Here is a 26,881-nt window from a genome sequence, read left to right as displayed (position 1 = left end):
GCTCCAGCCTGCTTTTTCTCCAGGTGACATTAGGGTCGTGCTTTGCCCTGGAGTAACTGGAATCACCTCTAAATCGCCTGTCTCAGCCTGGCCACCTGGCGTGAGGCCTGATCCTGGAGCACCTGTAAGACCACTCCAACCCTGCAGCACCTAGATGTGTTCCAGCCCAGCTGGGCTTCAGTTTCCGTGTTTGCCACGTGTCTGTCCGGACGCGGGGGTCCAGGGAGCCTGGGGCTGTGGCCCGTGGATTGGGTCACCCGTTGCACCTGGGTAATGTGGACTGGGGCTGGGGAATTGGGGAAGGATTCCCTTACTCAGCTTTGCTGAGTCTGCCTTGTGCAGGGGCCCACGGAGTGGCTTGTGGAGGCCCAGGTTGGATGGGAAAAGGATCATGGTGTCAGGTTCCACCCCCAGCTCTCACCCTGCAGCTCAGCTGGGAGCATCGCTTTCCTGCTTCGTAAATAGGGTCTCCTGCTTTGTCAATAGGGTGAGATCCCCTTTCACAAGGTCACCATCATGTCCAGGCCTGGGCTAGGAGGCTACTGCTAGGTTTTGACCCTTTCTTCCTCAAATAAATGTATTGGTGGTGATTTGGAAAAAAAAAAATCACGGTGATAACAATGGCTGATATATGGAGCACTTATTACCTGCCAGGTCCTGCACCCCGTGATAATTATCTTAATTAAGCTTCACCATCACCTAATGAGACAGGTAATATTACTATCCCCATTTTACAGATGAGGAAACTGAGACTTAGAGAAGTTCAATAATACACGGTTCAGAAGTAGACAAAAATTACAGTGCATGTGAGTCTTTAATTTTGTTCTTTGTCTCTGTTTGGCATGGAATTTATACTTGTCATAGGGTATGGCTGTATCACTATGGAAGGCTGCACCCGGGTGATGCTGCAGCTCTGAATCTCAACCCTGCTGTGCTCTGGCCCATGCTCATGCCCAGGCCCTACCCCAGACCAATTAAATGAGAACCCGGGGGCATAAGGGAGTGGGCGAATTCTAATATGCAGCCAGGATTGACAGCGAGAACGCTCAGTCAGTATCTGGGTACTTGTTCAAATGCTGGGGTTCTCTGGGGTGCTGTGGACGTGGGACGGGGATGGGCAGCGCGAAGTAAAACAGCTTCTCCACTTGTCTAGGAAAACAGCTACCATATAACGCCATTAAATACCTCTCTTTGGGACCGAATGTGGTGGGGATAGAAACAGCGTGACAAATGGCTCACGGAAGGAGGCGAACAGGTCTCTCTGCTTTGGGGATGGTGGGGGGCTGGGAAGAAGCTGGAACTGGGAGTGTCTGTGGCTCCTGCCTTTGAGTTGTCATTTTGGAAAGCTGCCTGCTGTTCAAGGGAAGCCCCTCCACCCTGGGTGTGGCCTCATGAGCTAAGCCATAAGCTCCATGAGAGCAGGGACTCAGAAGACCCTACCCAAATGCTAGACATCATTAGCCTTATGGAGGAAATTTACAAAAACACCTACCGATACATCCTCTCATTTGATTCTCACCACACCCTCAAGATAGACATGGTTATCCACCATTTTACACATGGTGAAACTGAGGCCCAGAGAGGTAAGGGGACTTGCCCAAGACCACACAGCTACTTAGTGGCAGGGGAGGGACTAGAACACATCTGATACCCAATCCAGGGCTCTTTCTATTTCAATATCCCCTGACATCAAGCAAAAGGTCAATAAATATTTAATTAGTCACGTGATTGAATTAGGTCCTGGGTCCCCTCAGGGAGCTTTCTGGGTGACCACTGCCTTCCTCAGTCCCGTTCCTCCCTGCACGGGCACAGCTGGACTAGGCGGAGGGAAGCGTGTGGCTATTAATACCCTTTCCTCGACCAAACGACACACAGCACACCTGTCTTTGGTCATAAAATCATGCTGCTCTTTGAAAAGGAAGAAAGAAAACCTTTTTCTATTACTTATCTCTGGGGAGGCGCCCAATCCCCTCCCCCACTGCACTGGCTCTGCACAACACCAAGAAATATTTCTTCTGGTTTGTTATAAATTTACTGTCCGGTAATTTTTCTCTCATTTTATGTGACAGGCAACTGAGCGATTGTCTCCCAACCCTTTTTCTGAATCTCAACCACCCCCATAAATTGCCGCTGTCACCTCCTCTCCAGTCCTAAAAGGAAAAACACTCACCCCAGCTTTGGTGACCTTTGCTGGGGGCTGGCTTGTCTCCTCGAGGACTTCGGACACCCACCTTTGGTCGGCAGGGGCTTCCGGCACTGCCTCAGGGCCGGAAGGCAGGCCAACCTCATGTAGGGGGCCTGGCATCTTCCCTGAAAATTCCATAGATCTAAATAATGAATGTCTCCCCTGTGCTCTGTGCTCTGATGCTGGGGGTGAAGGAAGAGGCAAGCATGAAGATGCGGCCATTGTTCTCCAGCACTTACTCCAGCCTAGATGGAGGGGAATTTCATAATCCATCAATCCATCAGCACACTGGATTCTCACTAGGGGCTGTGATGGCGGAACCTGAGTCCCATTCCAGCAGCTGAGTGGAGCGGGTGGTGCTAGCAATGGTAGGCGGGGAAGAGGAACCAGCCCCAGCAAAGGCAGGTGGGTAGAGCAGGAGGGGCAGTGTGGGGAGAAGGCGTGCTGGGGCCTGGACCTGGGCTGCTAAGTCAGGGCTGGACTTTGCTCAGGAAGACTGGCTCGTGGAAGGTTTCTGAGAAGGGGCTATGGCAAGTTTACAAAGAGATCAGCTGCTCGGCGCCAGGAGGGCCCCAGAGTTAGGGAAGGAGTAAAAGGTTTGAGGACAGAGGGAGTCACGAGGTGGAGGTGGGGACTCTGGAGCAGGCTTGCATCACCTGCTCCCAGGGCTTGTGGCAGAAGCACGTGGGGGAAAGGAGAGGAGACGGGCTGCCTGGGCTGTCCTGGGCTGCTTCTCATTTGCCATGTGCGTGCTCCTGGTGAAAACTGAGCTTCTCTGTGCCTCCGTGTGTCCGTGTGGGGCTGTTGGGAGGATCTGACAAGTTATTACATCAAAGTGGTGTCCGGCACCGAGTAAACACTAAAGAAATGTTACAGTTTTCACCCTGGTCAACAGAAGAGGCAGCTGAAATAGGGTAAATAACCTGCCCCAAGTCACAAAACTAGTAAGGATGAGACCTTGTTCCAGTGCACGTTATCCCATTCCCGTAGCCCCGACGTAGTCCTGCAGGCGGCCATGGGAGGGCGCCCCGGGCCTGGGAGAGACTGTGGCCGCGGGACTGCTGCTTCTCTGATACCAGGCAGGGGCGGAGTGAGACGCCTACTACGCCCCGTTTTACACCTGAGTTGCTGCACACATACCTGGTAGGAAGAACAGTGTCTCCTCACTCATAGTGCAGTGAGCTTTCAAGTAGAAATGCTAACTTTTGTTTAACCAGAATATTTACCGTACCTCTTTCCCCAACTCCATTGTATTCCAGTTTGCAAAGGAAAGTTTGACCGAGGTTGTTATGGCAGTAGGGATTAGGGGCCCCTTGGTAATTTGGGGTGGCTTCCGGAATGCATGGTTCAGATGGGGCTCACACCCAGCTGGGCTCCCGTGCCGTGAGGCAGCCGCCCTGTGCACAGTGGACAATTTCACCTTCCATTCACCTTCCTGCCTTCCAGGCTTTGTGGCCCTACCGGGGTGCCATGTCCACTGTTGGGGCAGGTTAGGTTTTCCCAGGGGCTGGTCCAAGGTGGGGAGAGAGGTTGTGCAGGTGGGGTATGGAGAGTGGACCCAGCACCCTGTCGTGGCATGTTCCGTCACCTGAGCCTGACTGACCAATCTCATCTCTCCACACAGCGGCACAGAGCTTCGGCCTGCTCGATCCTAAACTATGCTACCTGTTGGATGGGATCCTCTTCATCTACGGTGTCATTGTCACTGCCCTGTTCCTGAGAGCAAAGGTGGGTACCACTGGGTTCTGGGGGGAGGGCATGGGCTTCCCAGCTCGGTTGATGTTCAGAGGGCCTTGGTGCTGGGAAGTCTCAAGCGTGGGTGGTACCTGAGTCTTGGTGTACATGGGCAAAGCAGGGACCAGCCAAGTGTGCCCACTGCGGGGGGGTGGGGAAGGGGGGGGATGTCTGGCTGAGTGGGACAGAGTGGGATGGTGAGCCTAGTGCTGGCCCCTTAGTGAGGAGACATAGAGATGTGTGAACATCAAAGCGTCCCAGGGCAGGGTTTCTAATGGCAGGAAAGGGGGTTATGCTTCAGGCAGTGAAGAGCAGGGAGGTGGGGAATCTCTTTCCAGATTCTGCTGTCCAACTTCTGACCCATCCTCGGCCAGCCTTTTCTCTTCAAACCTGTTTGCTTATCAGTACGAGGGAGGGTTGGCCCAGAGCCTGGGTTTTCACCTAGTGCCCTGCAGACCCTGCATTTCTTGGAGGGGCTGGGACTGGGGGTGGCCGTGGCATGGGCAGAGGGTGGAAGGACTTCCTGAACGGAGGCCTCAGTCGTTATGACTTCCGTGCCTCAACCCATTTCTCTTTTGGATTTTGGACTTTGCAAAAGATTTTATTATAAGAAATCGTGTCTTATGGATTTTCTTAAGTTTGAGCAACGCTGCCCTAAATGATCTCTCAGGTGGTTCCCAATGCTCTGAATCTGCAAAACCGCGCAGTTTCAGCTGAGGGGCATGAACTGAAAACAGATCGAGGCCATGCGCCCGGGGTAGGTCCTCAGGACACAGTGCCACACGGAAGGCACCCTGCTGCAGAGGTCAAGTTAGAAGGTGGGACCTTGCACAGACACCATCCTCGTCGAGGTGTCCTCCGAGCCCCTGAGAGGAAGGGGCCTGGAGAACCTCCCGGAACCCAGGGGGCGCGGCCCGCGAGCCCGGCGCCTCTGCGCACGCGCGAGGGCGAGGGCCAAGGACCGGAAGCTGCGGCTAGTGCCGCGGGCCCGTGCGGTGGCTACGCATGACCTCCGGGAGGTGTAAGGACAGTTGAGCTCAGAAAAGAAGCTGCCGCGCCACCGGCTCCCGCAAGGACCCAGCCCCCCCGCAGGCAGGGCGCGCGCCGTTGGCCGTCGAGGAGCGGAGCGAGGCTGCCTGCGCAGAGAGTGACACGCTTTCTCTCCTCTTCTCCATCCAGTTCAGCAGGAGTGCCGACGTCCCCGCCTACCAGCAGGGCCAGAACCAGGTCTATAATGTAAGTCCGCCTCTCCCGTAGAGCCCGGTCTAGAGAAAGTGCAGTCCTCTGCTGGGACGTGGGGAAAACAGCGGCCGGGGCTCGGTTGTAGGTCTCGTCCGCGGCTGTCAGCCTTGCAAGTTGTTTTAACCTCCCTGGGGCTCAGTTTCCTAACCCCGAAAGCGGGGATAGTCATGGTGCCTGCCTCGGGGGGGTTCTCTGAGGATGCGGCGCGCTAGCGGTGTGATGCACGGCAAGCGCCGGCGTAGTGTAGCGCCTGCCCCTAGCGAGCCCCCGCCTGGCAGCGGTTTCGCAGGCTGGAGGGGTGGAGTGGAGGAGGAAAGTGTAGAAGCTTCCCTTTGGTGGAGAAGCGACTTCACGCTCTCCGTGCAATGGGACTTTGAATCGATGATCCACCCCCGCCGCCATGGTAATAAGTTCTTTGAGATGTTCTCCGAGATGACGGTAGCCGATGGATCTCCCAGTCCGTGCTCCTGTGTGAGCCACCGCCCAGAAGGAACTCCCAGTCCTACTGGCCGCATCCTCCTGAGCTTCTGTTTCCGGTTTCTGACGCTTTTCTCTCTGTTTCAGGAGCTTAATCTAGGACGAAGAGAGGAGTATGACGTCTTGGATAGGAGAGGGGGCCTGGACCCTGAGATGGGGGGGAAACCGGTAGGGCCTTGCTGTTTCTGTGTGTGTGTGTGTGTGTGTGTGTGTGTGTGAGTGAGCGTGTGAGGGCTCTGCTGGGCAGTGAGGAGAGGGCTTCTCAATGCCAGCGCACGCTGCCACTACGCTGGACCCTGACGTGCGAGAGGCCTGGCCATGCAGACAGATGGGGCCCCGTTTGCCGCTGCCCCTCTCCGCCTTAGCCCTTGGCTCCCTCCTGCATCGCAAGGGGCCTCACACACATTAATGCGGCAAGCAGGCCCTTATGCCGGGCTCCCAGCAACTCTGTCCTTTTAGGCTGTAGACTCCACACCCTGTGGGGAGGGGAGCGGCTGGAGGAGGCCCGAGTGGGGTCTTCTTAAGAGCAGAGCTCAGCCTGGGTGTGAGAGAGCGTGTCCGTGTGCACGAGGGAATCCGAGGTGTGGTATCGCTGTGAGGGCCTGTGAGTGGCGGAGCACAGCTGCGGGAGCACGGAGAGGGCACAGGCGGATGGCAGAACCCACAGAGAGTGTGGGGAAGGGGCCTGGGGAGGGCGCTGAAACTCTCCTGGCCTGGATCCCTGTTTCTCCATCTCTAACTTCTTCCCCTCGTCTCTCCCGGCAGAGGAAGAAGAATCCCCATGAAGTCGTGTACAATGTGAGTAGAGGACGTGGCACAGTTTGCATTGGAAAGTTGGAGGGTAGGGCTGGAGGAGGGCTCTGGATGAAGGCTTTGCTCCCTTCTCCGTGGTCTTTGCCTGACTTGACCTTCACTTCCCTGGCCAAGTAGTGCCTCACCTGCTTGCTGCCTGCAGTGGCTGCTCGTAGTATGGCCCCTTGGCTTGCCTTCCTTCGGCCCCTAAGCCTGCCGCGGGAGTTCCCGGATCAGCCTGGTGGGACCTGGGGGGGACAGTGAGGTCAAGCTGGGCAAGCCCCTCTGCGGGGCTGCTGTTCCTAGGGGCCGGAGGAGTGTCCTGAGTGTGGCCTCATGTTGAAAACTTCACCATCCTGGGTGTTGATCTGGGTCTGCCACACGGGACCATCGCAGAGGGTCAGCCACTGCAAAGAGAGCTACTCTCCCTCCCTCCTGCAGTTGGCCCACGCACAGCCACGGTGTTGGCTGTGTGAAGAGACAACTTGCTCAAATAGATGCTTCTGGGGGCTCTGGGGTGAGCCGTTGCATTGTCCAACGTGCGTGTCCTTTGGCTAGGACTCCACATCTTATCCTTTTGAACCTCTCTTGAGCTGCTGAGCTCAGTGCAAAGGGCTGGCAGCTCAGAGGAGATTCCAGAGGGCTGAGGAGGGGGAGAGGGGGTTGGAGCTGGTTATTGGCAGAAATGTTTGAGTCTCTGGAGCCTTGAATGTGGAAACCCCCACCAACTGGGGAATCCAGAGGTTTCCTTTTGTAGGGGAGCCCACTGTTTGCTACATCAGTTGGTAACACCGGTGTCTCACGCCCTCTTCTTCAGGAGCTGCGCAAAGACAAGATGGCGGAGGCCTACAGTGAGATCGGGATGAAGGGCGAGGTGAGTGATTCTCTTTCTTTATTCCCAAGGATTGGGTGGTATGGGGGCTGCTCCAAAGAGTCCCATCCCTTCCTCCTATCACCTGCAAAAGCCCACGTGGTGGCCGCCAGAGGCAAAGGTTAGTCCAGCTGTCATCCATTTGATAGTATATTAGGTACTCAGAAAGTGCTGATACCCTTTCAGGATTAAAAACCAAGTTAAGTACTAAGGTGGTCCATGCTTTGCAGAAACAGGCCAAGTCTGTCAACGTTCATAATAATTATCAGGTGAGTAATGTGTGCCAATGTATGTTCAGCACTTAGGATGGTGGGGCCCCTTGTTCAGTCATAAATGATTAAGAATTTCCATAAGTGAGAGCAGAGCTTTGAACCCGTCTAGGTTTGATCTCCGTGTGACTGCATAGGTGGCGTGCCCACAAAGCTGGCCTGGCCAGTGCTTTACCAGGTAGATAGTCTCATTTAATTCTCACAATAACCCAATGGGAAATGTGTACCCGCCCGGCACAGGAGGTCCAACAACTTACCCAAGGTCACGTAGCTGGTGATGAGGGAGCCAGAATTTGAACGGACTCTACAGCCCGAGCTTGTACCCACGACCTAGTTGCCGTTCCCAGTGAGCACTGATGACTAGCCAAGAATTTTCTTAAAGATTTGTTTTATTGAAGTATAGTTGATTTACAATGTGTTAATTTTTTACTTTAGAGCAAAGTGATTCATTTATACATATATCTCTATACTCTTTCTTCATCTTCTTTTCCATTATGGTTTATCACAGGACATTGAATACAGTTCCCTGTGCTATACAGTAGGACCTTGTTGTTTACTCATCCTATGCATACTGGTTCAGCCCGAGCTTGTACCCACGACCTAGTTGCCGTTCCCAGTGAGCACTGATGACTAGCCAAGAATTTTCTTAAAGATTTGTTTTATTGAAGTATAGTTGATTTACAATGTGTTAATTTTTTACTTTAGAGCAAAGTGATTCATTTATACATATATCTCTATACTCTTTCTTCATCTTCTTTTCCATTATGGTTTATCACAGGACATTGAATACAGTTCCCTGTGCTGTACAGTAGGACCTTGTTGTTTACTCATCCTATGCATACTGGCGTACGTCTGCTAATCCCAGACTCCCAGTCCTTTCCTCCCCCACCCCCTCCCCCTTGGCAGCCACAAGCCTGTTGTTCTCCACGTCTGTGTCTGTTTCTGTTTTATAAGTAAGTTCATTTGTATAATTTTTTTAGATTCCATATGTAAGTAATATCATATAGTATTTGTCTTTCTTTGTCTGGCTTGCTTCCATGTCTTGGCTATTGTAAATAGTGCTGCAGTGAACATCGGGGTCCATGTATCTTTTTGAATTATAGTCTTCTCCAGATATATGCCCAGGAGTGGGACTGCAGGATCATATGGTAACCCTGTTTTTAGTTTTTTGAGGAACCTCCATTCGGTTTTTCCTAGTTAGCCAAGAATTTTGAGAGCTGCAGGGAGGCCTGTTTATTCCAAGCAGTGGTAGCGTGGCCAGCTCCAGTGCGGCCCAGATCCAGGAATCTGATGCCTCTGAGGATCTGGGTCAGGCACAGCAAACCCGGGCCCCATCAAAGCCAGGCCTCAGCTTACTCTGTGGAGGCCGAGGTCTGACCAGTGACCTGAGGACCCTTCTCTCCCGGGGCAGGGGTGCTGACTGGGAGACAGTCACCTGTGACTCTCTGGGGGTCCTCTGAGGAGGACTCTTGAGCAGGAAGGCTGCTGCTGGCTCTCTGACCTTCTAGCCTTTTCTTGTCTCACTCCACAGAACCAGCGGCGAAGAGGCAAGGGACATGATGGCCTTTACCAGGTGAGTGCTGCTGGCCCTTCTTCCCGGGGTGGCACCATCTAACCAGAGCCAAGGTCACGCTCCCTTGTTTTGCTTGTTGGCAGTGCCAGCTCTTGTCAGCAGCTGGGCTGGGCGAGCCCAGGGCACCCATTCAGGCCTGTGGTGACTCTTCTGCTGGTCAGCCCCTGGGGCGGGGCTGGAATTCAACCATTCAGGCAAATGACTTGGTTCTAGTCAGGAGGCCGTGGGAGCCCCGGGGGGAACTGGGCACAGCAGACAAGCGGCAGCTGCCCAGAGGCTGTGTGGTCTTGAGCAAAGGGCAGATGCAGGCAAAGGACACCACACAAGCCATTTCCTGCCTCTTGCGCCGCTGCTCTGGGCCCTTGCAGAAGCCTTGCTCCGCCTCATACCCTCACACCTAATAGGATGGGAAGACGGGTGAGAAGATTGAAGTAGACAAGTTAAGAAAAATAACTTTAAATAGAAAATGTAGTCAGGTGCCTAGTTTTTGCAAATCAGGGTGAATAATTATGCAAACTAAGCACAGCCAACCTACTTCTCTAAAATATAATCCCCAGTGGGTTCTTACTCGGTTCTTTGTGCCTCACTGGGGCTCTTCACAGCTTGCTTGATTGACTCCAAAGTTTCAGGCTACCTGGCTTCCCTGAGTTCAGAGTGATGGCAAAAGGGCCCCCAAATTTTACTGCGTGTCACTGCTGTTGATCTGTCTCCTGGACCAGAGAGGGAGACGTTCCAGTGAGATGGGGACCAGCCTGCCTGTTCCCTGACAAAGAACACGACTGTAGTAGCATGGCCTGGGAAGGAGGCTCGGGAGGGCGGGGGCCAAGGAGCCACTCTCTTCCCTGTGACAAGTGCCGGCTTCCCGGAGGCCCGGGTATCAGGGACAGTACGCTGTCTGGAGCAGGTATGAGGTCTCCCCGCGGATTCCCAGCTCAGTGTCCCAGCTGGGCGACTCTCCTTCCTCTGTGGTCTGACAGGCAACTTTGTTGTAGGGCACAGTACTTGGGAAGCCGGGAGAAGGTGAGAATTTAGCTGGGAAGGAATTGCACCAAGGCCATTCCCAGTGGGACACAGGACCATCTCTGCTGCAGCTGCATGGGCCAAGGCCCCAGCTGTGGCATGAGGGGACAGTTCCTGGGCCTCTGAGCTGGGCGGGAGATCACAGGCCAGGCTGCAGCAGATACCTGTTGGCCTCCAGGCAGGCTCATGCCCACACAGAGCTCCTGACCCCCTCTTCTGTTCTGATTTGCTTTCCCCAGGGACTCAGCACGGCCACCAAGGACACCTATGCTGCCCTCCGCCTGCAGGACCTGCCCCCTCGCTAACAGCACCTGGAATTTCACCACAGGCCAGACCTGCAGATGCCCAGATTGTTAAAGACACAGGATAAAGTATTTACAAACCAGTTCACTCATATTTCTCCACCACCCAAGGGTTCTTCTTTATGATCGGGATGCTTCAAGTTGTAACCTGTGGTCAGATCCAACTGCAAACTGTCACACAGAATTTCCCCCCTGGACGCCGGCAGGCAGTGCGTCCCCCAGGCCCTGTCCTAGAGGAGTCCGCTGGGAGTGCAGCATGTTCCGGGGTTTTCTGCTTCCTGGAGGCTGTGGGCAGGCCCCGTCCCCAGTGGCTCTGGGCTCTTACCTGGGGGACGGGCACCCTCCTCCTCCAGCACAGCTGAGGAGTTCAGGCTGTGTTCTGTAAAGTCGCCAGAGAAACCACAGATGTTAGCGCGTGTCCTGATGGTCTGCATTGTTCTGTCAGTGTTTGAGTGGCTTCGCTCCTGCTGTAAACTTCGCTTCTGTTGTCAGCGTAGCCCATCATTCCACGGTAACTGGTGATGGGCCAGGGAGGCTGTGGTGCCTCCCTGTGAAGGGTGAGGGCACGGGGGGGAGTGGGAGGGTAGGTAGCAGCTGGTGGTGGCCGAAGAGGGGAAGCAGTGGTGGATCAGGGACGGGAGCAGGGGAGCCAGAGGCCTGGGGGCGCAGGAAGGGGCCCTCCTGCAATCAAGCATACGTTCCCCGTGATAGAACTTGAGTGCCAGGGCCTGTGGGGACCAAAAAATGAAGAAGCCCAGCCTTGCCTTCCCGGAGCCCACACTCTCACAGGGAAGCGAGCTGTGAAGAGTCCGGTGTGCAAGAACACAGCAGTGTCATGGCTGACTACGAACAAGGTGAGGGGGCAGTGAGACCACATTCTTTGCAGGCACTTGGGCACCTCACACTGAGTGAAAAGACACAGCCGTATTGGGAAAGGCCTCAAAAGAAGACTCCGCTCCACTCAGACCTAGAAAGATCCCAAAGGACAATGGCACGGTGGGAAAAGCCTCAGCTGACTTACTGGAACAGGGCTGTGTGATAAAAGGGCACGCGGCCATGGATGGAAAACCCTCTTTTGCTCTGCTCGGTCTTAATTTATACTGGTTTGCTAGAGCCTTACGTTTTTGCATAATAAATGCTTCTGTGAAAATGCTGCTTTACCGTAAGTTTTATTTCGGCAGTCAAGCCTGTAATGGTCATTTAGTCACCAGGTGGTCAGCCTGCTGCGGGGAGAGAACAGGATGGCTCCTTGGAAAATGCAGGGGAGCCAGGTGCGTACAGTGGCCCAAACGGGCTGTGCTTGGGGCAACATGGTGTCCGGATACGCCAGGAGTCCTTACGCAGGAACCAGGAGAAGGTGATGGGGAGCGCCCTGGGTGCAGGGCTCACAGCACTGAGCTAGCTTGTGGCGTGCCGGAAAGAGCAGGAGAGAGGCCAGCTGAGCATCAGGGCATCAGGAAGAGGGAGCATCGTTGTCAGAGGGTGTCTGGGGGTTATGAACAGCTGCTGATGCCACAGCACAAAAACCTCAGCCTGGGGAATTCCCTGGCGGTCTAGTGGTTAGGGCTCTGTGCTTTCCCTGCAGGGGGCCTGGGTTCGATGCCTGGTCAGGGAAGTAAGACCCCCGCCCCCGCTGCAAGCTGCAAGACACGCACGTGGCCAAGAAAACAAAAACAGAAACCTCAGTCCGTAGGGTTTGGGGAAGGAGAGGGGACAACAGAGGTCTTTTAGGTCAGGTTCTCCCACAAAAAGTGACCCTGTCCCCAGCAGTATTTCCTCTAACTGCAGTGGCTGTTTATAAGGCCCTAACTCATCAAGCCACCAATTAATATTGGGTAAAGACTTTGAAATCAGAAAAGACTTTGAAATCGAAGGCCATGGCTATTAAAAGCCCCTGAGCATTTGGGATTCCAACAGGAGTGATGTGCATCTCTACCAGGAGAGAAGGCATTCGATTCATATCCTGGCCCCAGAGGGGAATTCAATTCCATTCACCAAGTATTGACCTAGCACCTTCCTATTCTGTGCCCAGCGTTTGGCAAGCTACCAGGGAAGCTAGAGAAGTATCATCAGAGTCCGTTAGGGACTTAAAATTTTGTCATTGCATTTCAGCCACACCGTGTAAAGCACTCGGCATCCCAGTGCACTGTGGTGACACACACAGGACAGGCAGGTGGAAGCGGAGTGAGGGAGGGGTGAGTAGCTGCCAACGAAGGGGTGCGGAAAGAGCTCGGCAAGGCATGGGGGGAGCTGTGGAAGGTTTCATGGAAGGAACAGGGCTCTGAGGAGGGAGAGAAGGGCTGAAAACTATCAGCCCTAATTCTGTAACCTGGTCATGGGGCAAAGGAATGGGAAAATTACACCATGTTGTTTTAGCTGCCCTTCCACTGACTGAAGTTCACAGTGACAAGTGAGAGCCTCATCGTGGCTGCTGCTGCTTTATTGTCTACTCACTGGGCATCTTATAACACATGAAGTTGGCTTCCTCTATTAGTCAACGTTAAGCCTCAACCTCATACCTAGTTTTAAGGTCAGCTGAGTTTCACACGGGCTGTGTGACCCACATGGCTGGCCTGAAGATAAGAGTTTGACCCAATTCGATCAAGATTTTGACTCAAGAGGTAGGAGGAAAGCTGGCTGTAAGCTATGGGTGTGGGAGCTGGCCCAGGGTGGGTGGGGCAGAGGACTTACTGGGCTCCGTGCAAGACAACTACACAGAGAAGGCCGCCAGGAGAGGACTCAGTGGACGTGCTGGCACAACGAAGCCCCACATCAAGCCGAGAATGGCCCTGGTCTTCGCAGAGAGAAAAGGCTGCAGTTGGAGAATTCATACCCTCTCATGGGTAGTTCCTCTTGGTAGACACCACTGGAGTGGGTTAGAACATAACAACAATCTTTTTACAAAAGACTGCAGGGTAACAGAATGGAATCAGTGCTTTTATCCTCATGCCTTAGCCCGTGACAAATGGGTTTTGCCTTCTGAAGTCCTCATGCTTGTGAGCCCGCTGCTGTCTCTACCAAACAGCCAATTCCTGTTAAAACCTGAAATTGTTTTAAGAGTAACTTTACAAACTGAAAAGCAAGTTATAAATACAAGACAGGGTGGAATGGAAAAGAGCGAGGCATTCTTTGACGTAGGAGCAGAGGAGAAAAGGACCCAGTATTTGTCTTCCCATTTTGGGCCCCTTTCAAGACAGCAGCCATACCTTGAGACCATAGCGCAAGCTTTCTCTTTCAGTCTCTCTCCGTCTGCCAATTCAAGGGGGACGCACAGACTCAGTTCATACACACTAGTTAAACAGGATGCCTCCCAGAGCTCTTCAACAAGCTGGTTTTCTCTCTGTGGGAAATTCATTTTAAGATTCAAATTTTCCCTTTTATGCAGTCGACTAATTGCATTAAGACACTAAATGTTGGCTACAAGAAGCTATATAGAGGGAGCTAAGTTGTGTACCCTCAGACAGGAGAACCAGAGGGCCAAGTTCAGAGGACCCCAGAGAATGACTGTTCAGGACCTGGGAGGAAATGCTAGAGGGGCACGGGGGGGTTTAAACAATAAATTTGTTAAAGTCAATTTCAATGACAGTTCCGCAGTCAAAGACAGTTCCGCAGTCAAATACACAGCGAGAGGGGACCTCTGAAGAGTTCTCTCACAGATGAATCAACTGATCACACAAAGCCCTGGGGGTCTGAAGGAGACCACTGCTACCAGACTCGGGGGCCCAGGAAGCCACTGGGGCCTGGGGAGAGAGCAGCGTGGCGGCCCCAGCGCCCCACGGAGCACAGGGGGAAGCGTGCCGAAGCCAGGGTACGGGTGGCGGAGGAACCAGTGTGCTTACAGTGATCCTGGGATGCCTGAGAGCACCTGCTGGAAAAAATAAGTTGGAAGGCTTAGTTGAGAAGTCTGTATGGGAATGTGTGAAGCATCCCGAATACCAACGCAACAACTTCAGAGAAACTCAAACAATGTGAAAACACTTGGAAAATGGTTTAATGATGTTTTACAACAGAAATGAACTGTACAGTTACAGTAAGTTTAATATATATAAAAAATTACAGCAGACAAATGCATCTACACAAAATCTACCATTTTCATTCTGATTCACTGTCACCTACACAACCTCTCCCAAGCCTACAGCCCCCTGCAGGCAGCCCCAGGAGGGGGAATCATATAAAGGGCACTTTTAAAGAGACAGCACCGCTCATATTCCCCACCACCTCCTCAGGCCTCAGGAGGTATCAGCTAATTCCCCCAAATGTAAATTGCTTGTGTTTCGGGTTTTCAAAACCAAGAAAACGTGTGTCTCCCGGGGGCCCAGATAACGAGGCCCCAGACTCCCAAGTTATGGGTTGATTCTTGTAGCATGTTCCTATCCTAGGGGAAATGGCTAACCAGGCGTCTGGGACAGTGAGGCTATACAATAGCCACCCAGATTGCAGTTATCTAAGGAGAAATGTAAAAGGACTCCCAATAAACTACTTAGGAATTGTCACTGCCTCATTAAAGCTGCTGGACAATTTTGGAAAGAATCATTTACACCACATCTTAAGTTTCCACAAAAGAGAACTCAAACTCACATTTTAAAGTTAAGTACATAAAACAAAAAGTTTTGGGAGGCCAAGGGGTCAATTCCCCCTTGTGTCCCTCCCTTGACAACAGTGGAAAAACACCCCTGAATCAATATTTAAAAAAAAAAAAAAAAAAAAAAAGGAAGAAAAGAAAAAGGTGGGGGGAGTTAAGATATTTAAAGACAGAGAGAAAGAAAACAGCTTTAGAAAAAAACCCAAAACAACCACCGTCTCTTTAAAACAAAACAAAATCCCAGTTGGGACCGATAATCAGCAAATATTCAATCCAAATTGACCCCGGTGGAAGTTTATTACTGAATATTATGTACACTCAGAACTTTTTTGTTTTCTTTTTTATTATGAACACCTAGGCAGTGAAAACTGTTATGTCACTACATACATAGACACACCCAGAACATACAAAAATACTATTGTTCCGAACTACTAAGAATAGGACAGTTCAGTTATCTTCATGCTATGACTTTAAGAGCATTACACTGAAAAAACAAGAAGTTAAACGACATTTTTTTTTTAATATCCCAGAAATATACCAAAATATACATCTAAGCTTTGGAATTACTGAGGTTAGACTAATGCAAGTGCTGGGTAATCGTACTTAATACACAAGTCTAAGGTTCTGCAGGAAAGAAATTATCTTTGGTTTCTGCATCAGGCTAATATTATTAACATTTGGATTTTGCTTTGGGATAGAGCTTGTATGACCCTAGAACCAAACCCCCCTCCCCTAACCAACTGAGATTAAAAAGATCCGTGTAAAAAGTTCCTTCATTTGCACCCACCACCCCCCAAGTTAAAAAGTCACAGGCATCTACCTAGCACAAAAGGTTGTGAAATACAATGCATAGTTGCACAGTGGTGCTGCAAAAAGGAAACTACCGTAAGAAGAAATGAAAAAGCTTGATAATCCTTCTGCGTGTTTTCTCACAAACAGGACAGCCACTTCCAAGCAGTTCCAGTAAAGGAAAAGAGAGAAAAGGCTCAGAAGGGCACCTTGGCGAGTATTCACGGGCACGGCCCCAGAGGTTAAAGCACCCGGCAGAGCAGCCAATCCTGCACCAGTGTCTTCAACTTCCCCCACTCTGTGGAGTCCAAGGCGCCCAGCAGCAGCCCTGGGCTCCCCGACCCTGCGCTAAGCCCCTGCAGTGACCATGGCTGTCATAGGGAGGACTATCGTGGTGATGGGCTTCTGCCTACCGTTTTGGAAAATCTGAAATGCCAGTTCGTTCCATGGCACGTTCACAGGTTGGCAGGAGCCAAAGCTACCAAGCACGTGCCTCTGCACACCCTGGAACACCGGAAACAGACTCCCTGCCCTTTCAGTGCAGTCAGGGGCCCCCCCTTCCCTGCCCCGGGCCTCGCTCCTCTAAACACCAGGACGCCACAGACTGGATTGACGCTGAAGACTTCCCTTTTCTTTGGTTTTTTTGTTTGTTTTGAGTTTATACAATCATTAAAAAATCTTTGGTTTTGGCTGGAAATTTAAAAAACAAAACAAAACAAAACAAAGAAACCACCCTCCCCTGGCTTATAGCAGCAGTAGTAAGACCTGGCAAAGCTCTTTTTTTCGACATTGGGGGTGGGAATTGAAGGTTGGGAACTACATTCAAAGAAAAGGTGAAGGGCTGGGGATGCAGCTTCTAGACAGCCCATTGGATATAAGATTGTCAAATAATAATAATATTAATAACAATAAAAACTTAAATATTTGGATTTTTTTTGGTCATGTCAAAGGAAAAAAAGTGAAATGTGTATGCAGCAGTCAGCTTAAAGGAGCCTTTGGTGTCTTCCCTTCCACCCAAAGTCCTGAAAATAAGCAGAACCCTGAGGCCTCACAGGGGAAGGGGATGGCCTCCCCGCACCAGGGAGAAGGCAAGTACTGGAGGGGAGGTGTGGCCAGCAGTCAGAGATGGGGGGTGGGGTCGGGGTGTGGCCGGCTGGCCAGCCCCTAAGAGCAGGGTGGCAGGGAACAGATGTTAAGAGACCTGGGAAGACCCCCTGCAACAAAAAGAAGGAGAAGATTGCAATTTGCCCTCAGTTTGCAGTAGCTTTTGAAGCAGCGACATTCAGAGGCTTTGGGAGGTCCCACCCTAGGCTACAGGTCCCGTGATGCTATAGGCCAGAGTTCAACATTACTTAGAGGAGGGAGGGCAGACTTGGCAACTCTGTAGGGTTTAGAGAAAGTTTTAAAGCAAGTTACTCAGTCACGAGTTAGAAATGAGGTATACAACAGCTCCTGGACTCGTGGTGGGCGGAAAACCCCATGCTTATTCACCTCGCCTCTGCCACCACCACCACAGCTGCAGGGACTGAACTACGGTCTAACGTGGGGGAGGGCATTTCCTCGGAGTGACACCTCCTGTGGACTGAGTAATGCACACAGGCCCCGCGAGCAGAGGTAAGAAGCCGGAAGAAGTCTGCGTCTCCACTTTGCCCGCACTCAGGGGAGACACGACACACCATTTACGCTGTCAAAAGCCAATGTTATAATACAGTTGCAACGTCTTTGGTTCTCTCCTTTCCCCCCTCCCAACTGTTTGCAGTTTTACACGCAACCAGGCTAGTCCACTCTACTCTCATACAGTACGTGCCTTCCGCAGACCCACGCAGGATCAGAACCAAAGACGTGGCACCCCACCTGCCTACAACTACAGCCTTTCCTAACAGGACTGTCTTTCCAGCTTCTGAAAGTGCTTTCCCTTTCCTGCTCTATTGCTCAGACTTAAGAGACGTTGAGGGACTTAGGAGTACAGAGTCTTCTCTCTCCTTGGCTCTGTCCTTTTCCATTCGAAGGAGATCCCAATTGTAAAGAAGTGTTTGGATGTCTCATTTCGGAAACGGCACTGTACCCAGCTGTCTGCCTGCAGACTTCGGGACATCGTGTGAGCGAGCTCAAGGCCACTGCCAAGTTACGGAAGAAGCCTTAAGCTGCTTTTGTGAGGTTGTGGCTGACTCCATGAAAACAATGATGAACAAGTAAACAAAGAAAATTCGGGGGAACTTTGCAGCAGACCTCAATAATTTTTTTTCTTTCTTTTTTTACAGTAAATTAGTTTTGGGGTCTGAACTTTCTGACAGTGTCCTGGGTTTGAACCGGAAGGTGGCACGGCCCTGTGAGGGGTGGGCTGATTCAGGGACGCAGAAAGAATCATAAAGGGCACTGGCCCTGCCCTGCCCACCGTGGGAGCTTCACTTCCGGGTGCAGTGGCGGTCCATCATGTATGCCTTGTCTTCCCTCAACTGTTGTTTCAAGTGCTCTTATCTTCAATAGCCTTGATACCTGCTTCCTGACCTACCTAGCGCTTTGAAAAGTCACACAATATTAATACCACTTTTATATAACGTCAGAACAATAGGATCATTAGTAAAGCTGTCATGAAGTTCTACAACCTGATCATTTTCTGTCGAGAGCAATACATTTCTTATCCCTCCCCTCTTTTCCATGTCTCGTCAATAGTACACCGAAACAGTGAACTCCTCAATTCCCCAGAGCCCATATGTAAGAACATTCTGGAACAATACAGCTCTGTGGAAGAATAAAGGAAGGCCCTTTGGATTTCCATGTAATCTTGCTCTTGAAAATGCTTATCCTTCACAAGTGACAGAACAACTAAATATCGTCTGAACTCAAACAGGCTGTACTGGTTCTCTTTATAAGTGTTAGATAAAGGGAAATAAGAAAAGAATTCTACCCCCATCTTTTGCCACCCCCCCTAAATTTCCCAGCAGTTCCAAGAATATCACTGCCACACTTAGCAACTCTATCCATCTTTACAGAGCCATCAGAGTGAAACTAAATAAATCTCTTTTCCAAAGCCAGGATGACCAATAAGACTTCCTTCAAAAAGTGGGGATGGGGAGGGGAGAGGAAAAGGAAAGAGACAAAGGTAAAGCTTTTCCATATTTCAGCTTTTTGTTCCTATTCCCTCTGCCTGTGTTGAAAACGTAAGGATAAACAATGCAGTGTCTTTGGTATCCAAACCGAACCCCACTTAGGTTCTGTGAGATGGATCACTTATTAAAAAATAGCCTTTCGGGACATAGAGTCTGTATCTGAACTCAGGGAGCCAAGAAAGTTTGTCCCAGAATATGGCCAGAAAGGACTCTTAACTGTTCCTAAACCAGCAACATTTCTCATTCACATCCCCACTAAGAACAATACTCTTCTCAATCTCACTAACTAACCCATCCCTAAAGGTCACACCGTATCACAGGTAAGAGGCGAGCAGGTTGGCTTTGAACTTCTTGATCTGGTTTCCTTCTGTTCGCATTTTTGGTCGAGACAAAATTAGCCTTGGTATGAGAAAAGGAAGTGAGGTTTTAAACTGTTGTGCTACTAGCACAACATTCAGTAACATGACAGAGGGCGACAAAAAACAAAAAACAAAAAACCTGCTTAATTTTCTTAGATTAAGATGCATCAATCATTCATTTCTCCTTTCCTCTCCAAATTAAATGGTGCTTCTCTACTTCTGCCTCTATTTCTCAACCACACACCCCGACATTCACACATTCGTCCTTCTCCTAAGCTCTTGCTACGTACAGAGGTAATGAATCATCAGGAGAGGCTGGCGGGGTATGGGGGGCCTGGGCAGCCACAGGAAGGGATGTAAATGCCTTCGAGGACCCTGAACTGGACAACCCACGTGTAACCTGCACGCCACCACACACTGCACTGCAGGCCAGACCGCAGAGAGGCTGACGAATCCCAAACCCAAACACAGGGATGATCAAGTTTCCTTTGGCAAGACAGAGATAAGGAAAAGCGAACACACACACGAGCAATGCAACATTTTCCTTCTAACATAATCACCTTCTTCTCTCCCCACCCACCCTCCCTAACCCTATAAACTGTAACCTATAAACAGGATCCCCAATACATACAGCATCAATCATGTTTATCAATCATAATAAACATCAGTTCGACTAAATGCTACAGCTAGAATTATTTCCACTATTTATAAAGTTTTTTCTTTTTACTTATTTATTTGGTTTTTAGTTTAAAACCAGTTCTGTAACAATGCTAAACTATGCTGAGGTATTTTATGGAGGGGCCAGAAGCTAGCTGTTACCCACGAGCATTACCTCCCAGATTAAGGTATCACCATTCAAAGAGAAAAGGAAGAGAAGGAAGAGAGGAAAGGAGATCCAGATTACAGAATCAACATAAGAGCTGCTAAGGTTTGCTGCTTGGAGCAAAGGCTGAGAGTAGAAGAGCCCACACATGGAACTGCTTCATGAATAAGGACGGTCAGAAGAAAGCAACTTCACAAATCATATGGAAATCTGGGTGTAAACCTGACAACTCTGAGAAAAGACATATTCCCTGCCCTTTGGATGGAATCCTTTCAAATACCTTACTGAAAATTTCAGGCGTGTCCCATTGAATCTCTTTAGATGAAGAAAAGAATGAGGCAGAACAGGATTAGTATCAGCCTTTAATGATGAAAGCAGTTTACTTATCCTATTTCTGTCCAAGTTCACATTTGTACTGTGTGCGTCATCTATGCAAATAGATGGCCAGGGCTGTGATTAAACTAAATGCTTTCACTAAATGCCTTTCACACACACATACAAAAATGAACTCATAATGGTTATGATCAAATGAATCCATCAATTCTTGCCCGTTTGAGTAATTTTAAATTTCAAGTTTTGAGTCTTTTTCTCCATTAGTATTGATGGTCTTTTTAACATTTTCAGCTCCAATAAACACGGTCTGAACGAATAAACTTTAAATTCATCAATTTTACATGCCGATTAAGGAGAAAGTATTGGACCAACTCTCGTAATTAATTGTTGAGGCCCTTTAACGGAGGGTTCTCAGATCGCAGACTGACTTTTGGGGGCCCCTGCGGGTCCAAGGCCACAGCAGACTGCCGGCAGGAACTGTGAACCAGGCGCCGCCCCGCCCCGTGCGCTCACGGGCAGCCCTGGCGCTCAGGGCTTGCTGACTGCTCCCTGTGTCCACTCTCTTTTCTTCCTACCGTAACGATTTCACTTTTTTCTTGGTAAAGAAAGTTTTGTGAGGATGACATGGTTTGGGAACAACTTTAGACTATGAACAACAAAGAGCTTCTTTTGTAAGCCAAGTGTTTATTATACACTAACTGCAATGTTGACTATCAGGATTTACAACTTTAAAAATCTACATTGATTTCCTACATTTTCAAATGTATCCAGCTCTCCCAGCAATTTTTAAATAGAAAATTTAATGATAAAGATTGGGCTGAATTTAAATATTGTGTCAAGCAAGTATCTGTGCTTCTGAATATAGACAAGGTTTCCTCCCACCTTCCCAAATAAATGAGGGATAATAGAACAAAATAATGTAAAAAAGAGGTACAATTGTGCTTTTCTCCCCAACAATGAATGAACTGTGTAGAACAAACTGGCAAGATAATCTCACTAAAAATCTTTTAATTAATATTATTTGCCCTTGTAAAAAAACGCTAATTTCTAATAATGCTACCATGAAGTACAAATCAGTACGGTCCTACACAAAACGAAAGTTGGATTCCTTTGGTTCCATTCCTCAATAATAAGTTGAGTAAATTAGGATGGTATTGATCTTTCTTACCAAATAAATAAAAGCAAGTGTGTTTTATATCAGGTAATGAATGGATAGGAACAATTTTTTTAATTCTAAAAAGCTGCCTATGTAACTTCAGAAACATTTAAACTATCATAGCACTCAACAAATTTCTTAAATCAGGAACGGTAATACTGCTCCTCTGGGAAGCCCTTTTCCAGGTCTTTCTGCTGTCCTTTAGATTTATACAGGGTACAAATAAAGTTCGCAACCAAACTGCCCCGCTGTGGTAAGCAGGATTCAAACCATTACATTCACCACTCCCTAGGGAGGGCCCATTACCATGGGCAAACATAGTATCGCTATAAATGCATTTAGAATTAGTCTTTGGCTTAATATGTGTTAACCAAATTCAGGGATAAAATAAAACTTGCATAAACATTAAGGGGAAGAAAAGAAGAATGACACACCTATCTGGCCCTCCCTCTTAGAAACGCAGAAACGCTACCAAACATCTCTAACATCTCTTTTTGGTCAAACGGTCCCTCTTAATTTCCAGACTCTCCCATATGAGGTGACTAAAAGTTAAGTCTGAGTACCTTAGCTTAAGAGATTCATTCAATTCAAAAAGCATTTCTTGAGATGATAAAAAAGATGATATAAAGTAAAAAAGGACTAAAGGCTGAGTCACGACACAATATGATCAGTAGACTATCTAGGGATGATGATGATGGGGAGTCAATTTTAAGTTAAACACCCATCAACAAGCTGTTTTAGTGTTTCCTGTGTACATGTGTAAATGTACCTTTCATTTCACAACTTGTTTTTAAATAAGAGAAAAAAAGAGAAAAATTCTAAAAGTTACCTTTGTCTAAGGATTTATTTCTTCTTTTAAACACAGGTTTTTATGCTGGTTTAAATTTTATCTTCATAAAGTGATCCACAACCCCACATACACAGAGGCAGAATCCCCCTATCCCGAATTAACTCGAGAATATAGACAGGGCAGGGAAGAGAAGACCATCGTACTGACATTTAAAGCTTAGTATCTTCTTTTTTAATATCGAAGTCTCTTGGTGAATCTTATTTGGGAGAGGGAGGATTTGTGAACCACACAGGAGAACAAACAAACACAGCCTTTTCCTTGCTCTTCCTCTTAATCCACTGGGCTTGAGTCCCTTGGGTTTCAACACTTCCTTTGGTAGCGATTTTGGGAAATTAATGCTACAACCTCTAATCCAGTATGGTGGGTATCAGCACTTCCTTCCCTGAATCCTTCCTCCTAACTTACCACTCCCAAGGGAGGGACTCATCATTACGGGCAGCTACAGTATTACTGACAGCCCTAAAATCATTTGCACAGACTAAAATTAGAGATGTCAAATCAGGATAAAAGATTAAATTCAACTACATCAGAGAAATAGTGGGATGAAGAGGAGAAAAATTAGTAACTGACACTGCCATTCTATTTACACACCAAACTAAATAAACTACTTAAAAAATCAAGTTAATGTCTGCCCAGAGGATATTACAACTTACCAACACAAAAGGTTAAAACAAGCAGCAACTTTTATATAAAATTAATAAAGACAAATGAAAAAAGAAATTGTCAGTAGCATCTATCTCCTCAATGTGTCTGAACTGCACGATATAAACTAGTCCATTAGTACAGCAGCTTGCTAAAAATTGACTTTGGTTCAAGCTTAGTCAAAAAAACAACATTAAAAAAAACATACCACACACAAAAACGGTGGATGGACATTTGTTAGTTTCCCTGCTTGCAGTTCATTGATTTTGGAGGGATTTTAGGAAGGTGAAGGGTAGTTAATTAAATACTTTGTGAAATAAAATGGGAAGACAGAAGGAATAGAAGAAAAATTAACAAGGGAACTAAAACATTTCTGGTCTTTTAATATTAATATGCCTGTCTCCCACTTGGATGATCACAAACAAAAATGCACATTGTGTCTGAATCACTGCCTTTCCCAACATCGTGAAGAGACAAATACACAGAATCCAAGCTCCCTTGTGGATATAAGCAGAGCATGCAGAAGAAAAATTACCTGTAAGCTCTCTCTCAGCCCCCAGCTCGAAACGGGGAAAAAGTGCAGTCATAGGACCACTGGAGATGTAAGCAAGCACCCACAAACACCAGATGGGAACCTTTCACTCCAATAAGAAGGGAGCTCAGATGAGCTGCACGGCAGTGATCCAGTCTTTTGGGAACTTTTTGGATACAGATACTATAATAACAAAACACTGACAAAAAGGGAAATCTAATTTCCAAGTTACCCTCATTCCTCTTCATCTACTTCCATAAACACTTCCTTTTCATGGGCTCATTTACATCGTCTAGAAATACCCTGAAAACAGTTACGGAAGCTAATCGCCTTCTACAATGAACAGAGACGTGTATTGCCATTTAGACCTACCTAGCAGGAGCATCACTAACAAACCAAGGAGACACTTGAGGTGTGTGCAAAGTTCCTGCTCAAAGTCTTTCAGAGGTTCTACAGATCCCATGCCCGGCTAATGAGTGCCTTCTCTAGTCAGAGAACCAAGGAGAGCGTCAGGGTTAGAGGAATCGATAAGCCATCTGGTGAAAGTCTGTAGCTAACCTCAGACTCTTCTCATCACACCTCTTTCGGTGATCTATAACCAATGGAAAACAGTCTAGTAGAGTTCCTTCAGAAAACAAAAGAAGGGAAAAGTTTCCCAATTTCAGTAAGTTATTTTGTTCTTTGCCAAGTAAGTTAAAGGAAGTTTGGATGAAAAACTTCCACAAAATGGAACAAACAAACAAACACACCAACAGTAGAGCATTTCAGGAGATAAGAAGTCAGGAGAACCACCAAGTTAGGTGTCTGCAGTAGTCTTTGCTCTTCGGAACCAAATCCTGCCCTGCAACATGTACAGCCATTCCTGTTGAAAGTAGCAGAAAGCAGCACTGTTGCACCACAGGATCTGGGCCTCAGGTCATTCAATGATTTGGGGTGAGTGAGAGCTACAGTTCAGCAGGAATTCCTTCCTACGCAAAAGTGCTCCAAAGGCACCACCTGATGGGGGGGGAGGGGGCGTGTGTGGAGTGGGAGTGTTTGCACACACTGCCTTCAGCTTCTGCACCAAGCCTCTTGCATAAGTGGCAAAAGAAAATAATTTTCTAGCACCTCTGTAAGAGTCATCAAGGATAAGGAAACCAGCAAGAACATTCCCCGCAATTAAGAACGTTAAGTCCCCCTTACCCTAAAACCCTCCCGCCCCACAGTGTGGGAGCTCACTGAAATAGGATCCAGGAGCAAGAGATAAACATGTCCAAACTATATATATATATAAAAAACAACAACAACAACAACAATAGAGATACAGTAACACAGGCCTGCCTAAATTGTACCAGTTAAGAAAGGAACCCCCAACACAATTGATACGATTATAAACACCTTGTTATGACTTAGCGGCCTGTACAACAGACCCATAAAAATGATTTTTTTTTTAAGAAAAAAAGAAATTTAGACAAACAAGAAATCCCCTTCCTATATTGGAATTGGTAACCCACCTTAACTCGTCATCATGACTGCTGGAAATGATAAGTAGTCCTTTCACTTATTTTTTTGTTTGTTTGTTTTTGATTTTTTGTTTCTGCCTTTTTTTTTTGTTTTTTTAAAATTTTTGGTTAGAAAGTTCTCCAATCCATGAAGCAATCCTGAAAAGACAGTGTTTTATTACAAAATTAGGCAAATGTTGTCCCATTTCCATCCTTTTTTTCCGGCATGTGTTTTTTCTTCTCTCCCTCCTCTCCCTTGCCCTTGCAACACGGCAAGAGGAAGCCCATCACGTGTTTCAGTCTCAGCCAGGCTGGCAGCCAGTTGCACTCGGAGTGAAGAAGGGGGCTGGCGGCGTTGCTCAGCCCATCTCACTGTGCCTTGGAGGCGGTGGTGGTGGAGGCAGCCCCGCTGGCAGAGGCCGCTGTGAAGAGAGAGGTCTGGAGGGGCTCAGCTGAGGTGGAGGTGGCATGGAGGCTGGCTACAGGTCCAGTATTCCCTGCAGAGGCTGCAGCGGCAGAGACCAAGCTAACTGGGTTGCTGGTGAGCAGAGAGAGGTTCTGAGGGTTCAGGAACAGAGGGGCAGTCACGATGTTGGGGGCTCCTCCCGCATTGGCAAATACCAGGTTCCCAGTTGCATCCAGTGACGTTATTGGAAGAGAGCCACCAGAAGCAAGAGCTACAGACAAACCCCCCGCAAAACAGGCAGGAAGGAGAATGTTAGCATCATCCCAGAGAAGCCAAACAACACATCAAATGTACTGAGTTTTCCCACAACCCAGATGGAAAAAGCGCATCCCTTAACTGAATTTTTTACCCTTAATTACAGCACTATATTGTCACCAACTAAAGTTTATTTATAATTTTGAAAGAGCCTAAAGGGCTGAAAACTCTAATTTTTTTTTTTTTTTCCCCTGCGGTACGCGGGCCCCTCACCGCTGCGGCCCCTCCCGCCGTGGAGCACAGGCTCCGGACGCGCAGGCCCAGCGGCCATGGCCCACGGGCTCAGCCGCTCCGCGGCACGCGGGATCCTCCCGGACCGGGGCACGAACCCGCGCCCCCTACGTCGGCAGGCGGACCCCCAACCACTGCGCCACCAGGGAAGCCCCCTGAAAACTCTAATTTAATGAGCATGATCAGGATAGGTGAGAGGAGAATCAAAGAGTCATGTTTCTATCTTGAAATCTCAACTTTATTCCATCTACCTAGAAATATTTGTTAAATCCAATAATTTTGTTTTTAATGAAGATCACTGCCTTTAGATTACCTCCATTCAAAAAACAAACTAGCTACAGTGATTAAGGCGTTAAAATATAGTTAGCTTTTATCAAACCAACTGGCATTACTGATAAATTTGAGCACTTTATAGTGTGATATACAAGATAAAAACTGTCTTTCGAAAAGACTTTAGTTCTAAAATAAGTTACATATTAACAAATAAAGTATAAGGTGTGATTCATTTCTTACTTCAAAACATTTAATTTCTATGACCTGCACAAAGGAGAATGATGAGTCTCTGTAGGAGGAAAGCAGAGCTATACTGATGCAGGTGGGTTCTAAGCTTAGGACTTGCTTTAATACGTAAGAATTTTTCTGTGATGCTGTTGCTTCTCCTTCATCATCAAAATTTTCATTACAATAATTGGGCACTCTAATATCTTTTCCTGTATCTGACAACCCCCCACAATCCCCTCACTCATATAACCACATCCTCACATGTATACTTGAGGCACATGTATTTCCTAGTGGCATTAAAAATGA

The 26,881-nt window shown here is 48.4% G+C and overlaps 2 protein-coding genes across 9 annotated transcripts in view; one reads left to right on the top strand and one right to left on the bottom strand.

Annotated features, from left to right (window-relative positions):
• CD247 (CD247 molecule) overlaps positions 1–11,615 on the top strand; it is a 78,333-nt gene extending 66,718 nt beyond the window's left edge. Inside the window, exons 2-8 of the mRNA XM_024742458.1 lie at positions 3,810–3,913; positions 5,099–5,155; positions 5,726–5,806; positions 6,404–6,436; positions 7,248–7,304; positions 9,102–9,143; positions 10,403–11,615. Coding sequence (XP_024598226.1) covers positions 3,810–3,913; positions 5,099–5,155; positions 5,726–5,806; positions 6,404–6,436; positions 7,248–7,304; positions 9,102–9,143; positions 10,403–10,468 — 440 coding nt within the window. The 3' untranslated portion in view covers positions 10,469–11,615. The remainder of the gene's footprint in view (positions 1–3,809; positions 3,914–5,098; positions 5,156–5,725; positions 5,807–6,403; positions 6,437–7,247; positions 7,305–9,101; positions 9,144–10,402) is intronic.
• A 122-nt stretch (positions 11,616–11,737) lies between these two features.
• POU2F1 (POU class 2 homeobox 1) overlaps positions 11,738–26,881 on the bottom strand; it is a 107,367-nt gene continuing 92,223 nt past the window's right edge. For 2 of the 8 annotated variants that reach the window (XM_024742452.1, XM_024742450.1), the window contains exon 16: positions 19,908–25,799. In XM_024742452.1, the coding sequence (XP_024598220.1) occupies positions 25,492–25,799 (308 nt within the window). In that variant the 3' untranslated portion in view covers positions 19,908–25,491. Of the gene's footprint in view, positions 13,332–13,394; positions 13,806–19,907; positions 25,800–26,881 lie in introns of those variants that run through there. The other 6 variants (XM_024742454.1, XM_024742455.1, XM_024742453.1 and 3 more) reach the window with 4 other exon arrangements.

The sequence above is a fragment of the Neophocaena asiaeorientalis genome, unplaced genomic scaffold (genome assembly GCF_003031525.2).
Source record: "Neophocaena asiaeorientalis asiaeorientalis breed wild unplaced genomic scaffold, Neophocaena_asiaeorientalis_V1.1 scaffold99, whole genome shotgun sequence".
NCBI classification, from domain to species: Eukaryota; Metazoa; Chordata; class Mammalia; order Artiodactyla; family Phocoenidae; genus Neophocaena; species Neophocaena asiaeorientalis.
This window is presented reverse-complemented; position numbering and strand designations above follow the sequence as displayed.